At 43.4% G+C, this 16197-nt stretch overlaps 2 protein-coding genes across 5 annotated transcripts in view; both read left to right on the top strand.

Moving 5' to 3' along the window:
- arid2 (AT rich interactive domain 2 (ARID, RFX-like)) overlaps positions 1-2152 on the top strand; it is a 41297-nt gene extending 39145 nt beyond the window's left edge. For all 3 annotated transcript variants that reach the window (XM_024294638.2, XM_024294640.2, XM_024294641.2), the window contains one exon: positions 619-2152. In XM_024294638.2, coding sequence (XP_024150406.1) covers positions 619-730 — 112 coding nt within the window. In that variant the 3' untranslated portion in view covers positions 731-2152. The remainder of the gene's footprint in view (positions 1-618) is intronic.
- Positions 2153-3604: 1452 nt separating this feature from the next.
- scaf11 (SR-related CTD-associated factor 11) overlaps positions 3605-16197 on the top strand; it is a 16069-nt gene continuing 3476 nt past the window's right edge. Inside the window, exons 1-11 of one of the 2 annotated variants that reach the window (XM_024294642.2) lie at positions 3605-3850; positions 10603-10648; positions 10745-10890; positions 10965-11048; positions 11130-11203; positions 11275-11354; positions 11430-11467; positions 11542-11606; positions 11679-11807; positions 12043-12143; positions 13026-15014. In XM_024294642.2, the coding sequence (XP_024150410.1) occupies positions 10630-10648; positions 10745-10890; positions 10965-11048; positions 11130-11203; positions 11275-11354; positions 11430-11467; positions 11542-11606; positions 11679-11807; positions 12043-12143; positions 13026-15014 (2725 nt within the window). In that variant the 5' untranslated portion in view covers positions 3605-3850; positions 10603-10629. Of the gene's footprint in view, positions 3851-3896; positions 4011-10602; positions 10649-10744; positions 10891-10964; positions 11049-11129; positions 11204-11274; positions 11355-11429; positions 11468-11541; positions 11607-11678; positions 11808-12042; positions 12144-13025; positions 15015-16197 lie in introns of those variants that run through there. The other variant, XM_024294643.2, reaches the window with a different exon arrangement.

Raw genomic sequence — 16197 nt, 5'->3', positions numbered from 1 at the left:
CACAACTTACATTATTTTGACTGTATTCAGACTAAAAAAGTGAGTCGGTCCAGATCGAGTCCTGCACCTTGTGCCTGGTCTGTATTCAGACTGCCGTCCACCAGACATTTCTGTTTTGAACCAAAGCTTGTAAACAAAACCATGTGACTAAACATCTCCTCAGTCATTGGCCGGGAATTATTACCTAAACACCAGGTTTCTTCCAACCAACACAAAGCAAATTAAAGCCAATGGTAAATTCATTTATAGTAAATTCATTTATAGTAAATTCATTTATAGTAAATTCACACACCTGCTAAATTCAATAACACGGTAAAGTCACACACATGGGAAATCCATTCACTGTTAATTTACACACCTAGTAAATTCACACACACTGTAAATTCACACACATGGTAAAATTACATACAGTAAATTTGCACACACAGTAAATTTAAAAAAACGGTAAATTAACACACACAGTAAATTCACACACACACACACACACACTCACATTAAATTCACACACAGTAAATTCAGACACCTGGTAAATGTACCTACACATTAAATTCTGTCTGAACTGAAGCTACAAGTGTAACTGGAGTTCTGTTGGCTAAAGCTTTGCTTCTCATTTGTCAGGTTGGTGAAGAGGCACGAGACGCACCTCTCTGTTCTTGCATTGAGTAACATGGAGGTTTCCACCACGCTCGCCAAATGCCTTTATGAACTCACACGGTCGCTGCAGGCCTGACGTGGAACGGACATCCCCGACCGCCCTGCCGGCTCTCCTGGGAGCAGAAAAGCAGGCGTCTGGTGAGCTGTAGCAGGTCCAGGAGGCGTGGGGGGTGAAGAAGGCACCAGAGGGCCCTCCACCTCCATTCACATCCCTCCCCTCGATGCTCCCTGTGTTCAGACCCACGCCCTCCTCCATCCACTAGCAGGAAAAAGAAAAAAAAAAAAAACACGTCTTGGGGTCTTCCACCAGCTGCCCACAAGGGGGAGCTCTTTGAGACGCTTCCCCAGGGACTCCACCAACAAAAACCCCAAACACGAGCACATAAGTTTACTTTTTTTTTCTCGTCATCCTGTGAGCTCTGAGAGGAGCGCAGCGCGGGAAGGGGCGGGGCTACTGAAGGCGTCCGACAGAGTTGGGTGGAGAAGGACTCAACTGGCGCAGAGATTTTTTTTTTTTTTTGAAACCTCGGTAGCTTTGTTTTCTTACTTGAGTCAATATATTTTCACCTATTTATTATTGAAATGAATACCATTACAATTAATGAAAAAGAATCCTGTACATATGTTGTGAATATATATATAAAGATCCTTTCATGCCGATGCAGCCACTGGAGAACTTGCTCTGTGGAGTAATAGAAGCATTACTTTGGCGAGATTTCATAAAGTAGTATGATTTTTGTTCTTCTTTTTTTATGATCCCTGGTCACTTGTATCTAATGTGATTCTATACTCAGCAGTGGATGAATGTACTTTAACTTGTAAATAATTCTGCAAAGGTACTGATGCTGTAAAGCTTAGGGAGGGGGAAACAGTTTTTTGTGGAACTGTGACATTTTTTGTATTATAATACCTTGTAGAACTCATTTTGCTGGCTGAAAGAGTATGGAATAATATATCTCATGTCATTTTGTAGAAGAAAAAAAATTGAAGGTATTCTCTTCCTGTCCTCAACCCGTCACGCACCTCCTCCTCCCCCACAACGCGCTCGCGCACACACACACACACAAGTATGTATCCACTGTAAGTCATCGTACGGGCACGGAGCGCGTACCAAAATTTTTTTGTATTTGTAAATTGGTTTAAATACATGGAGTTTTTATACAGGTTTTCTCCTGTGTTCTTTGCTTTACGTGCAGGTATGATATTTTCTTCACTACTTTTTTCTATCTTAATATAGTGTGGAGTTTTATTGTACTATTTTTTCATTCTTAATACCATGCCACATTCCGGCTCACGTCCTCAGACTGTCCTCTCTACCGTGTGTTGTGTAACATTTGACTGCCTGTCGTATTAGCATCTGACCGGAGCGACCTGACCATCTTCATTTCTGCGGTGTCAGTAGGATGTGTGACTATACATAGACCTAACAGTCTGTTAGAGATTGGCTTTATTTACTTTGGTGACTGTTTATAGTTTTTAAATAAAACACTGAACATTTTGCTTTGTTTTTTTTCTCTCTGTTCTTAAAGTGTCTTCCTCTTAAACCGTGAGGCGTCACCTGTGATGCTAGAACACAAAGTCTTCAACATGTAACTTTTTAACCCTTCACGCGATCATTCCAGTAGATTGTGAAGGAGAAAAGCAGTTTTCATGAGCAAATATTAAATATTTCTGTTTTCAAATTATGAATCCTCATTCTAAACACATCACATTTTGTTGGAATTTAGAAAAGGTTTATCTCTATTTTCTTAAACCAGAGTGTCATATATGTCTCTGGAGCTGTTGTGTTTATGTTCTTTAACATACTACAACTTTTCAACCATAAACACGATCATTCCAGTAGATTCTGAAGGAGAAAAGCGGCTCGATTCATATAAATATATTTAAATCATATAATAGATTTAATATATAATATAATAGATTAATATATTTCTAAACAAATGTGTCTAATTGTGTAAACTCAAAATTGAATTAAAGAATTGAGAGAATGAAAAAAATCAGAATCTAATGGAGTCATGCTCTTATGAATCAAATTGAATCGTTTCTGGAAATTATAATCGACATCCAACTCTATTTACATCAGAAACTCTTTTTTTATGTCACTGGGCGCACTGGATTGTAAGTTGGAATTTTGTTTTTATTTGGCTGATGTTCTCATGTATTTAGGTGCAACCAGCACAAAAACTGGTGGAAATTCATGTAAAACTTATTTTAACCCTAACCCTGCTCTAATTATTCACTTCCTTTTTATTTTTGAACAAATTTAGGGAGTTTAATTTCAAATTTATGATAAAATAAATAAATAAGTAGTAGGGGTCATTTAAGATTTAAATTTAGTTGGTGAGATTTGTTGGTCAGATTAGTTGGTGAAATCCACCACAAATGAGAAAATAATACATTTTTTTTTCTGCTGACATTATCTACTACTACCAAATTATACATTTGAAAAAAACAAAAATTAACATTGTAAATAAAAAAATAAATAAAAGAAAAACTAAACAGCAGCTGTCACCACTAAACATTCATTTTCATTTGGTAACTGTTTTAGGTTCATTATTATTTTTGATTCAAGTTTCAAATTTACCTTTTAAAGTTTAAAATGCTATGTTTTTCAAATGTTCAATATTTTTAAGTTTACAATCTGTACTTTAGAGTTTAAAACTGTTTCAATGTACAATAATTCACTCTAAGATAATAATGACCTGACCCCAAACACAAGAGCTTTTATTTTGAAAGGAAATCATATCAACCCCTGTCAAAAGTTATGAACTGTTTCATATGTAGAAAAAAAAAATACAATTTTTTGTTTGCTTTGTTAATGCCAAAAAACTCTAGTTAATTTATCAAATATCATCATTATTTTGGAAGTCTTTCACATGAAAACCAGTTCTGTCTTGGTAAGCCTCAAACGGAGGCGCGCGCGCTCTTCCTCGTGTTCCACCCGTTCCACCTGTTGATCTGTAGACGGAATAAATCCCCTGCGCCGCCGGGCTCGCCCAACAGGGGGCGCCAGAGGTGCGAACTCCCAATCCGATCGCAAGACATGTGGCTGAGACTTTTTGAAAGCGACGTTCCGTTTTCAGCCCCAAACTGCTCCCAAGCGCTGCTATCTCTTCCCTTTCTGCCGCGGGAGGTTTGACGCTCGGAGCCGTTCAGCAGGCGGGAAGCAGCGGGGAGCGAGCGCGCGCGCGCGGCGGTAAGTAGGCTCCTTCTTTTCGGCTTGCTAGCAGCAGCTAGCAGCTAGCAGGCTAACGCGACGTCAGCAGGTGCTGTTGTTCAAAGCCGCTCGTTGGCTGCCAGCTACGTCTGCCGTCCGGCTAGCGAGCCTGTGACCTTCAGTGCGTTCTTGTGGGGCGGTAAGAAACGGATTCCAGTCGTTCGTTCTCGTCGCTGTAGTCGGAGCAGACAGCTAGCTGTCGGCTAGCTGTTCGTGTTGGGGGCTAACACGGGCCAACCAACAACAACCGTGTTGTCAGCGTCGTGTTGGCACAGTTTGGTGCTAATTCAGCGTTTGCCGTCTGAAGGCCGTGCTGCTAAAAACACCAAATAAAGCGTCCGCGGCGGCGGTTGCTCAGCGGAAATCCCGGGATCTGTCTGCGTGCTTTCACCGTTTAGCAGGAAGCTAATCGGGTGACTCTGCTAAATAAAGTTGGGATGACAGTCGGGGCAGCTTTGACTGCTCCATTCTCTCTGCAGAGCTTCAACTCCCACAAAGGATCATGACACAACTAAACCATGCCAGTTCGAGCTGGGTTCTAGAGCTCGCCTGATCCGGGTCAGGCTGAAGTTCTCCACGGCCTGCAGGTCTTCCCTCCTCAGGCTGGATCTTCTCAATGTGTTTCTGAGGAGACTTTATTTTGACTTGATATTGCATCAGTTTCTGTTTTTTGATCAAACTCAAGTACAGGCTGTAGAAAACGGTTTAAAATCCTCTGATCGTCTTTTGATTTATTCTCAAAGCGTTCCAGTGGATTTTTAATTACAATTATTTCGTTTTTAACATAATTTTTTAAAAAATCTGACATTTTCTATAACATATTTTCTGTAGAGCGGCAAGAGTTCATTCCAAATTTTCCTTCAAGTTGTAGACAGGACCGTAGAGAAAGCCTGCCCCCCCTTCCCATCATCCACAAACAGCTTCTTTCCTAGAGTGTTTGATGTCCTAGTTTTTTACTATAAAACAAGCCCTCCCTCACCTTGATTCTGTCTGTTAAAGTTGTCTTCCTGCTCTGAGTGAGCAGTGTCTTTGTTTTTTATGTTCCGGTCAAGTTTGAGGTTATTTTGTGGTATTCTTCTGTAGTGTGTTCTAATGCTAGAGCCCAGCTGTTTGTCCAAAGTATCTGAAGTCATTTCTTAAAGACCCACTCCAACAGAAATGGTGTTTTTAGCCTGTTCTTGTAGCATTTTGCTCAAAATTTCTTTTCTAAATATTTCTTTATTAAAATTGTTGTGAATCGGGAGCAGATGAAAAGATACAGCTGGAAAAGGCTTGTCGCTGTTGTGGTAAGGACTACAATCCCCAGGCCTCAAACTTCCTGCTCTGCTCCATTCTGATGCATCCACTTGCAGACAAATGGATCCATGAACGTCTTGTTTTCCTGGTCTGAGTTGGAATCTGGAGCAGAACTGTATGAGTGCAAAGCTCCAATATTGCTAGACGTTTTTGCTTCTTATTATGCATTCACACTCCAGCGATTCTTCTGCTCCTTTCTGAATGTTTTTGGCACCTAAAAACTCAATCACACTTTCAGTGATTTCAACAATCTTGGTATGAAAGCGTTCAGCTCGTTCAGAACATTACTGCTGTATTTTTTAGTATTCATAAATGTTATAGTTTTTGAAATATTGAACAAAATATGCCCCGTATAAAATGAATGAGAAAGTCTTCAAATTTTGAGTAGATTAGCAACAACAGTTTAAATATATTCACGGACTATGTTTTCATCTTTATAGTAATTAAATAGTTTACCAAATATTTGACGAACATGCTGATGTTTTTGGCTAATTTGTTATCTTCTGAGGTTTAGGCTAATTTAGACTTTAGCTTCTCTTTTAGCAACATGCTAATGTTAGACTATTTTGGAGTTTAGCTAGTACTTAAGCAATGTGCTAGCTTTTTTCGCTAATTTGGCATCTACTAAGGGTTATTTATGCTAAGCTGGAGTTTAGCTCGTATTATAATAACGTGCTAACATTTTTGGCTAATTTGTTATCTTCTGAGGTTTTCATAGGCTAATTAAGAGCTTCTGTTTTAGCAACAGACTAACATTTAGAATAATTTAGTTTACTGAAGAATTTTAGGCTATTTTGGAGTTTAGCTAGTATTTAAGCAATAAGCTAGCTTTTTTGGGCTAATTTGGCATCTAAAGCATTTTTTGGGGTAATGTAGAGTTTAGGTAGTATTTACTAAAATATTTCATAATATTTTAAAATATTTTTGCTAAATTGACATGTATTAGGGATTTTTAAGCAATTTTACTACAAATTTTTCAGAAATTTAGGTCAACTTCAGCACTCTTTCAGACTTCTTTTACAAAATTTCCAGTCTTTTCGCAAATTGAACGTTTTACAAATAGCTTTTGCATTTTCAGCAAATTCCTACAGCAGTTAAAGTACACTTTTCAGCAAAAAGCTTCAGCACCTTTAGTGACTACTTTCGGCAAAAGCATTCACACTAGAATTATCACAGGTAATGCAACTTTTCTAGGGTTACTCTGTAAAGGACTGTGAGTTGGTGGGAGAGTGTGTAAACAAATGGATGTGTGGGCAGGCTTACTAAATTAGTCCCGCCTACAACTCGGAGGGGAATATCTAATGAACTCATGCCGCTCTGCAGAAACTGTTTTGTTTTAGCTAGAAAAAGCCATTGTCATTACTAAAAGACCACTGGGAACAGTTTGAAAACAGATCAAAATCAAACCTGAGTTGGATTTCAATCTGCAAGTTTTTAACATAAACTCTCAGCTGCTCCTTCCTCAGATGCCTCATTTTAAAACAGTTTACATTTGTCTCACCTTGAGATCTTTGTAAATTGTTGCTTTTTAGCTGAAGTTGTACATCAGAACAGTGTTCTCCAACTCCAGAGCTGCAGACCGGTACCGGTCCATGGGATAGTTGGTACCAAGCTCGGATGTTTTATTTATAATGGCACTCTGAAGGTAGTGTTACTTTATAAAACTACTGGATTCTCTCCATTGCTCTCTGCTTATTCCTTACGTAGGTTGTTACCCGGTCATGTGTTGAAAATCCATTCACTACTTTTTCTTTTTTTTGCTGACTGTTAAACTGAAACCAGTGAAGTCAATCAAGTTAACAAAAGTGAAACATTTGAAATGTTATTTTTGCAGAAAAGAGCAACAGAATAAGAGCCTTTGACTTCAAAATAGAATAAATCTGCATTTAACAGACAAAAACCAGGAGGCTTAACTCCACATCTAGATTTTATTGTGCCAGTTGTTTCTACAGACCAGAATGATAATGCAGAATATTCAACAGCCGGGTGTCTGTTGGGATGCTGCTAATAAAGTTGATCAAACGGTGGATTCATGTCTATTACAGTTAGAAAATATTGTTATTTTTGTTTGTATTTGTTTCTCTATCACACCTGGAAAGTCAGACGATGCTCAAGTTAGCGTCTGATTTTTTTAATCTTTCATTTTGACCGTTATGGAGTTAAAGGAAGATCAAATTTACAAAACATACAAAACACATTTAACACGGTTCTGTGCAGTATAACAGTTATCAGAACATAAAATAATACAAACTAAAAACATACAATATAAATAAAACTACATAAACATTTTGATAGTAAAAAAAACATCCATGATTTGAAAATGTAAATTAACATGCCCTGTACTGATCTCTACTTCATCTCTACTTGTTGCCGTCTTCAATCCAATGATTGGTACATTTTAAGTTATGACTGGTTATAACATCCGAAGTCTACCAGCCAAACATTTTCTGAAAAAAATAAGTAGTATGTTTCTTATCAAAACCATGATTCCCTTTATTTAGAAAGTTTCAGTTAATAATTATTCTCTTGCAAACATAATAACAATTGAAAGTCTAGTCTTATGTCAGGTTTGATAACATGACAGAAATGTAATGTTATTTTAACAAACTACACGTCTTTTCTCTGAACCTTTTGATGAACACATTCCTTTCTTTAAAGCTTCAAATTTTCATCATAGCCTGAAAGTTTATTTCTAGTCATGGTCATTTTTTAATAACATTTTTTAAGAAATTAACTTTGTTCAAATCATAAAAGATTTTTTTTAGAAGAGGAAAGATAAAAACTAGTGAAGAACAATAAAATAATTGTTTAAAAGTAGTTTTTTTAATGTCATGCATATAAAAACAGCTTATAGAAATATATGCAACATTTTTCATAATTGTGAGTAACCTTACTGATCAGTGTGTTGTGAGTCACTATGAAACGGAGCACCGAATGAGTGTGTTTGTGTTGCTGAGGTCAGTGTGAGCAAATGCTAGAAATTCCCAGCACACCTGAATGCAGCAATAGAGAGTTCTTAATGCAAGCGCATAAGTGAGGAAATTCCACGCAGCCCCTGAACGCACCTCGTGGCGCATGAACATTTTATTAACGGACTATGGGTGTATTTGACAACTAAATCCATTAAATCTTCGTAAATAAAGTCAGGATTAAATGTTTTGAATCAACTCCAAAATGGATGTTTGTGGTGATCAACAGTGGAGGAGAAGCAGACTCCATCATGTTGTGTTTGAGCATCTGAGATGAAGAACAGAGACTCACCTGTCAAAGTTGGTTTTTCTGACCGCCAAATAGAAGTTTAACCTGCATTTGGAGGTTGTTAATCTAGAGCTTTTCCTGTATTGATACGTGGAATGTAGAATGTCATGTTATGACTGACTTAAAAAGAAAAAACCTATTACAAAGTAGACCCCGCCCTCCTTCCCCATCCGTCCTCTTCATTTTCACTGCTGAACTGACCCCTCCACCCATCTCTTTTTCCTCACACCTGTTCAGCGTCTTTTCAGCCGACAGGAGTGTGTTCAGCTGCAGGGGGCGCCAATTCACTGGTTTCATGCTGTTATAAACATTGTGATATAACGGGTAACAGAAATCATAGCGGCACAGAGTTTTTTTGGGTTTTTTTCTCCTAGCACTGAGCTGTCGCCCCCTTTGAATTGGCACTCTGAGCAGCTGCCGTACCTAAAATCGCTACTAGCATTCACACTAGCATTATCGCAGGTAATGCTATATATCTAATTCATAGTTATGTTAAAAAGTTAGGGTTTTAAAGTTTTAAAACTTGAGTTTTAGAGTGTTCAATAAATGTTTATCCTGTTCGTGACCTGAGGTGTGTTTTGGATTTTGGCCCTGTGTGATTGAGTTTGTCCCCCTGATCTTGGTTCAGAGAGTTATTCTGCATTTCATGTGTGTTTTAAGGTTTGTTGTTTTTCTGAAATTCATATGTAAGTTCTGAGTCAGAATTATTATTCCAACCACACTTGAACGCAGCGTTTTTTTAAAGTCTGTGTTCTTCTCTGAGAGACTTCATCCCTTTGGTGCAATGAACTAAAACACGTCACACATCTGCTCCTGGTCCGGCCCTTCAAATTTTAAAACCCTTATGGCCCACGAGTTACAAATTTTCCTCATCCCCACAGTAGACAATACGGTGGCCTGAATGTCCAAAATAAGAAGCAAGTGCTGGTTGGAGTTGGATCAGAACAGGACAGTGGTCATTTAGAAAGGCGTAGATCAGAAAGTCCAAACTTTTTGCTTTGAAGGCCGGGATTCTTTAAACCCTTATAATGGCATTAACTGCATATTTAAATAAAACTCTATTGCAATAGGATATTTTTCATTTTCCCACGTTGGACAGAACTAAATATAAATACATTCTTACCAAAATTATTGTGAATTTTGTATTTGAAGACCTGAATACAGCGGTCAGAATCTGCTATTGCAGTCAAGAAAAGTAACTTCATAAACTAGTGCAGCCACGACTAGTCGACTAATTGACTGTTAAAATAGTCAGTGACTATTATAATATTCGATTAGTCGTTACTTTGTATTCCATGGAGTCAGAGTGGAGTAAAGTTGAACAAAATTGTGAGTGTTCAGCACCAAAAAATGCAATTTTTTTCATTGAGTCAGTGAGAGGAAAACTTAATCTTTTGTGAAAAATAGTTTGTAGTTTCAGATGACTGTCACCAGTCAAAATGAGTTTGATGGAAAACATATTTTCCTTATTTCTCTCTCATTTGATTTAATCTCGTTTTAATCACAGAATCCATTGAAGGACAGAAGCTGCACGATTCATAAATAGTTTAATAAACTATCTTATTGTCTTTAGTCAGTTTAAAGCTAATGATGGTTAAGATGCTTTACATCCAGTTTGTGGATGACCTGATTAGTCGACTAATCGGAAAAAATAATCGGTGATTAATGGACTGTTAAAATAATCCTCTGTGGCAGGACTATTGCAAACAAAAGAACTGATGTTGCAAATAAAGATGTTGAAAAAGCAATAAAAAAAACAAAACTCTGTAAATAAAATTTCCACAATGTAAGTGGATTATCAGGGATTGTTTTTGCCTGTTCACCCCTGTGAGGACGAGAAAAAGCAAACAGGACTGAATGGGAAAACAAACGACAAAGTAACCCCAAATTTTCACTGGTCCATGTGCATCTCCATGTGCAGGGAGTCCGCCTCACGACCGTCGGTTAGTTTACGCTGCGACTGCAGAGACGCTTTCAGTTCTGAATTCCAAACATCTGAGCACTTCCAGTTATCCCGTTCTTATGTGTTTTTCAGAATAAAAGCTGTGCATTAGGGCGCTGCTGTGTTGTTAGCTGCAGCAGATAGAGTGAGCTGCTGTCGTCTGGTGTGACCCTCAGATCAGATCCTGGGCTGAGCTGTGAGGGAAACTCTGATCTGTGCTGTCTGTGTGTTGCAGTGGGGATCAGGGCAGCTGAGGCCTGACATGACCGGAGCTGGAAGTGGTGAGAATTCCCTTTCCAGACATTGATGGTGTTGATGGAAAGGTGAGGCGAGGGGGCTGTGGTAGAGCGTGTCTTGTTTTTCTTTTTTTAAATCAGGTGGTCGGGGCCCTCCGGATGGGTCAGACGGCGAGGAGGCGGAGCGATGTCCCATCTGCCTGGGCGTGCTGGCTGGAGGCGAGCTCGCCATGCCCGACAGCTGCTGCCACGTCTTCTGCCTCAGATGCCTCCTCACGTGGGCGGAGGTGAGACTCCTTCCTTTTCCAAAAGATCCCGCTCTCCTTGACTAATTCTGGGATGATTTTCCTGGTGTCCTCAGCTGCAGGCGTCCCCCTCCTGCCCCGTGGACAGAAGACCCTTCAGTAACGTCTGCAGATGGGACGGAAACCTCCGGCTGGTCCAGGTCAGTCTGTCTCTACACTGACATGAAGCATCGCTCCTTCAGTTTTTGTTTTTCCTGAAGCTGAGTTTGCTCCTCCCTCAGGTTCCTGTGAGGAAGCGGCCGATTCGAGCTGAAGCTGAGAGCTGCAGAAACCCCGAGCAGAAGATCTCTCTGAAGTGAGCATCCTCACCAAAACAGACTACGCTGAACTTTTACCAGTTTGGTTAAAAAATAAATCCTCCCTCAGAAATAAACTTGCAAGAAGATCCAGGAGGCCGAAACGGGAGAGAACCTCCGCGGCTAAAACGAAAGGACTCGTGAGGAAATGTACGCAGCGACCTCGCCGCACGCCGCTGACAGCCCTGAAGTCTGTCCTCATTCCTGTCTGTGATTCTGTTTCAGGCAGCGATGAAGAGCCGTCCTCGCTGAGCAGGAAGAAGGTGCGCTTTCACCCTCCTTTCTTGCTCCTATGCTCCTCACCGCGCCTGTTAAATGTCGGCTGTTTGTCGTGCAGGTGAGGGGAACGGAGTGCTGCTCGTGGGCGCCGGCTGTCTCCGTCGTCGCATCGTCACAGGACATGTAAGCAGCGCACCGGCAGCTTTTCTTTTTGTGTCAGAGGTGTTTGACGGAGGCTCTGTGCTCCTGCTGCAGTGCAGATCCTGTTTGGCTGGCAGAGGACGCCCCTCATGACACTGGATCCCTGCAGTGCAAACCCCAGACGCTGCACTGTCCTTGGCTTCCTGCCCCCGCTGCTTCTGTCACTGCCGACGGCTCCACCAGGTAACCACTGTCGCATCGTCTGTTGGAGGCTCCTCCCCCTGCTCAGACACTTTTACATTGAAGGTATCTTCAAGCTGTTTGTCCTGCGCTGTGCTCACGATCAGCTGACGTCAAAGACTCCTCCTCTAACGATTGTTGTTCTAATATTAGATCCACCTTTGAGCTCTTGTCATCATCAACACTACACATCAAAGCTGAAACTGAAATGTTCTGCTTGTGTTTCTGCTTCTTACAGTGCTAGTTTTCATCAAACCACGTGGAACAGCCGCCTGTTTCCGCCTGGGTTCATCTCGCCATCCTTCTGCTCCACCTCAGCGCTCCACCCGAGCCACTTCAGTGAGTTCTGTCACTCCTGATCTTCTCTCACACAGAGCTTATTCACAATTAAGAACATGCTTGGTAAAAGCTCAAATCAGCTCTTCCTTTCTCACTGCTCACCATTATTGACTGCTTCCTGTCAATTTTTATCTGGTTCCTGTCATTTTTTCTGGTTCCTTCTCTCTTTTGTCTGCCTTTTCTCACTTTTTTTCCTGTTTCTTTTTCTTTTTTCTGGTTCCTGTCTTTTTTTGTCTCGTTCATTTCATCTTCTGTCTCCTTCCTCTCATTTTTTATTTGCTTCCTGTCATTTTTTCTCTAGTTCCTTTCATCGTTTTGTTGGTTCTATTCATTTTTTAACTGGTTCCTGTCTTTTTTTTGTCTGGTTCCTTCTGTCTTTTGTCTACCTTTTCACCTTTTTTCCCCGTTTCCTTTTTCCTGTTTTCTTTTATCTTTTTTATCTGCTTCCTGTCATTTTTATGTCTGGTTCCTTTCATTATTGCTTCCTTTCATGTTTTGAGTCCTTCCCATCATCTAGTTTGGTCTTTCGTTTTTATTTTTTCATCGTCTGACTATTTTGGTTTTCCTGTGTTCCATCAAAAGCTGCATTCAACTTACTGGGGGTTTTGCCTGAAACAGTAATATTTTTGTCACGTTTTACTCGTATTTTGAAAGCATTTTTTCTTTTTTTGGGCAATCACATTAGTTTGAAAAGAGCAGAAGTCTCTGCTTTAAATTTAGTTTTCAGGGAAAGTTTCATATACATATATTAAAAAAAAAAGTTCAATTTCCTCAAAATCATCTGTCTGTAAATTTAAAAGAAAAGGTTGGAAAATGTCTTGTTTTCCTGTCCACCCCATAATTCCAGAGTGAAAAAGCTTGACTTTATTTTTTCTGCTTCAGTATTTCAAGGCGTCGTCTGCGCCGTCACGCGTCCCAAAGGAGGAGAGAAGCGAGGCGGCAGGTCCTCCACATCCAAAGCTCCCACCAAAGAGCCGCAGGCCGTGCCCTCCAGGAGGTCGGGGCGCAACAGCAAATCTCAGGAAGAGCCTCCTTCGCCGGGCCCTGCCTCCCCGCCGCAGTCCGCTCCCTCAGACTCCGACTCATCTGGAAGTCAGCCCAGCAAGTCGGGGAAGACCTCTCAGGTTCCAGCCAGGAGGAAAGGAAAACGGGTCACAAACCGCAAAGCCAGCGGCAAGAGGAAAACCCCCGCCGGGAAGAAAGCTGCTCCTGAAGCAGCTAAGAGCGAGGAGGAGGAGGAGGAGGGCGGGGAAGAAGGCAACAGCAGTGAGAAGGAGGAGGAGCAAGGAGAGGAAGTGAACCGAGAACTGGAACTGCAGAGGAGCGACCCAGAAGAAGACGAGCAGGATGGGTTCAGCTCCGCTGAGGAGCAGGGAGGTGCAGAGTCTGCACTTAGTGACACTCAGGAACATCCAGAAGAAGGAGGTGAGGAGAACGACTCCCAGCACTCAGACTCGCCTCCCAATAGCCCTCTGTGCTGCTCCGAGGGCATCCAGGAGGAGGAGGAGGCGGCCAGCCCCGCTTCTTCAGAAGGAAAGAGCTTAGAGAAAAGGAGCCCCACGCCTCCTTCATGCTCTCCTGAGATTGACGAGGAGATGTCTCCTCAGCAGGACCCCAGGGAGGAGGAGGAGGAGGAGGTCAAACGGGGAGAAACATCAGAGGAGGCGAGACCCGGATCACAGCCCGCTTCCCCGTCTGCTGGGAAGGAGGAGGAGCAGAAAGATCCTGAGAGCTCTGTGAAGGTTTCTGCTTCTGAGGACTCTGGAGTGAGCAGCGCTGAGGGCGGGGCTAAAGACGACTGCGCCGTGCTTCAAGACTCCCCCCTGCCCAAAGAGGACGGCGCCTCTGAAGACAACACAAACGTGGTCCCCATGGACTGCAGCTCGCCCATGAGCGAGCAGGGGAACGCCGTTGTGGAGCTTCCCGCCGACTCCTCCTCTCCGCCCGCCGCCGAGCCGGAAGGCGCCAAGGAGGACCAGCAGGACCAGAGGAGCCAGGAAACCAGCAACGGCAAGCGGCGCTCTCGCTTCCACTCCCCGACCTCCACCTGGTCTCCTCAGAGGGAGAACAGGAAGTCGTCGCGCTCGCGCTCCAGAGAACGGGACGGGGGCTGGCAGGCGGGCCGCTCCTCACGGGCGCGCAGCCGAGACGGCGACAGGGAGCATTCCCGGAGGGAACGCAGCCGCGATCGCAGGAGGCCGCGCTACAGGAGTCGGTCCCGGTCCAGGTCCAGATCTCGCTCCAGAACCCGGTCGTACCGGCGAGCGCCCAGCCCCGACCGGCCGGCTTCCAGAGACCGCTCCCCGCAGAGGAAGGAGCGCCGAGGAGGGTGGAGGTCCGGCCACAGCGGAGAGACCCGCCGGTTTGGAGGTTCTAGCCGCTGCGAGAACGGAGTTCCTGCAGAAGGTTCTCCGGACCGCTCCTCTGAAAACCCTGACTGGGTCACCGAGAGGAGCCGGGGCAAAGCTGAGAGCAGGAGCTGGGAGTCCGGCTCACACTGGGAGGACCAGCGGAATGAAGGAGAGCCACGAGGCCGCGGCGCCCGAGGAGGCTTCGACCGGGGTCGGGGTTCAGGGTGGGGCGGCCGGAACTTCGGGACCCAGCAGGAGGAGCCGGCGGAGAACCGCTGGCAGCCCAGGAACAACTCAGGAAACAATTCAGGGAACGACGCCTACAGTCGCTTCAACCGCAAAAAAGACTCTGACGCCGCGGACTCTGTGCTGGACCGCTCCGGCTGGTCCTCGGCCTCCAGCTGGGCCGTCAGGAGGACTCTGCCGGCAGACGTGCAGGACTACTACTCCAAGAAGGAGCGAGGAGGTGGAGCAGGTGGCTGGAACCGAGCGGAGGAGGAGCAGCAGCCTGCAGCAGCAGGTACGTTCTCCACCTGTCAGGAAAACCTTCAAACCTGAAAAGCAAACGGGCAGAGTGGTGGTTCTGAAAGAGCAGAGGTTCAACCCGAACAGAGAAGTTCTAACCTTTTAAGCTCCTACAAGTGTTACTGCTGATGAGGGATTAGATGAATCCTGGATCTGATCAGCCTTTGAACGATCCGGACAGACTCTGTTCTGTCTAGAACCGACCGGTCTCGTCATGGAGCTACATGTCCTTCTGTAGAACCGACCAGCATTCTGTCTTCACTTGTGCTGAAAATGAGAAGATCCTTACCGTGTTTCTGCTCTCCAATTTCTGTTAGTTTAGAGTTTTTACTCGTCATCTGCGAGAAATGCTGGGTGAGAAATCTCCATGGTAACAAAGCTGTTGTTGTGCCTCCAATGTACAATTTTGGTTCTGTTGTGCCAAATTGTTCCCATTGAGTTTAAGCCCTCCCTCAATACTCTGAGTCCATGTTCTGCAGCTGCTTCTCTCTGACCAGCTGGCTGCTGACTCGATCCTGATTGGCTGAACTGGCCTGATTTAGACTACAATCTCATATCCCAAAATGACCTCAATGCAAGCTTTTCAGCAAATTCTGCATGTGCGGGCTTTTTTTTGGTCTTTTTTTTTTGAGAAAAAGTACAAGTTTTACTGCTACCGGTTTTTCTCTAAAAGTTGGCATGGGTCAGAGGTCATCTGGACACATTTGGAGGTTTCAGGCCTGTATCAGACGAGAATGTCGCCATTATAAACTCAGGCGGCCACAGGGCAAATCAATCACCCCAGCCATCCATATCCAGGAGCCCTGGGGGTTATAAAAAGTGGGCCGTTCTGCACGTCTGACAGCAGCTTGACTGCCGCCGTCTACATTAATGACCACGCCAACAAATTTTCAAAAGAATCGGGGGGCGGCATTAAATCCCCGATCTCCCGATGCCTCCCCATCACGCGGTGCAGTTGTATTTGTGACCGTAGCGTTGTGTCATCGCCATCGAGCAGCCAGGGGAGAGCTTGGAAAACAGTAGGGGTGTAACAGATAACAAAACTCAAGATTCAGATCGTGTCACGGTTTTGGGGTCACGGTTCGGATCATGTCACGGTTTTAGGGTCACGGTTCAGATAATGTCACGGTTTTAGGGTCACGGTTCGGATCATGTCACGGTTTTAGGGTCACGGTTCG

This window comes from Oryzias melastigma, linkage group LG23 (genome assembly GCF_002922805.2).
Source record: "Oryzias melastigma strain HK-1 linkage group LG23, ASM292280v2, whole genome shotgun sequence".
In the NCBI taxonomy this organism is placed as follows: Eukaryota; Metazoa; Chordata; class Actinopteri; order Beloniformes; family Adrianichthyidae; genus Oryzias; species Oryzias melastigma.
The sequence above is the reverse complement of the archived record's forward strand: the minus strand, read 5'-3'. Positions and strand labels throughout refer to the sequence as shown.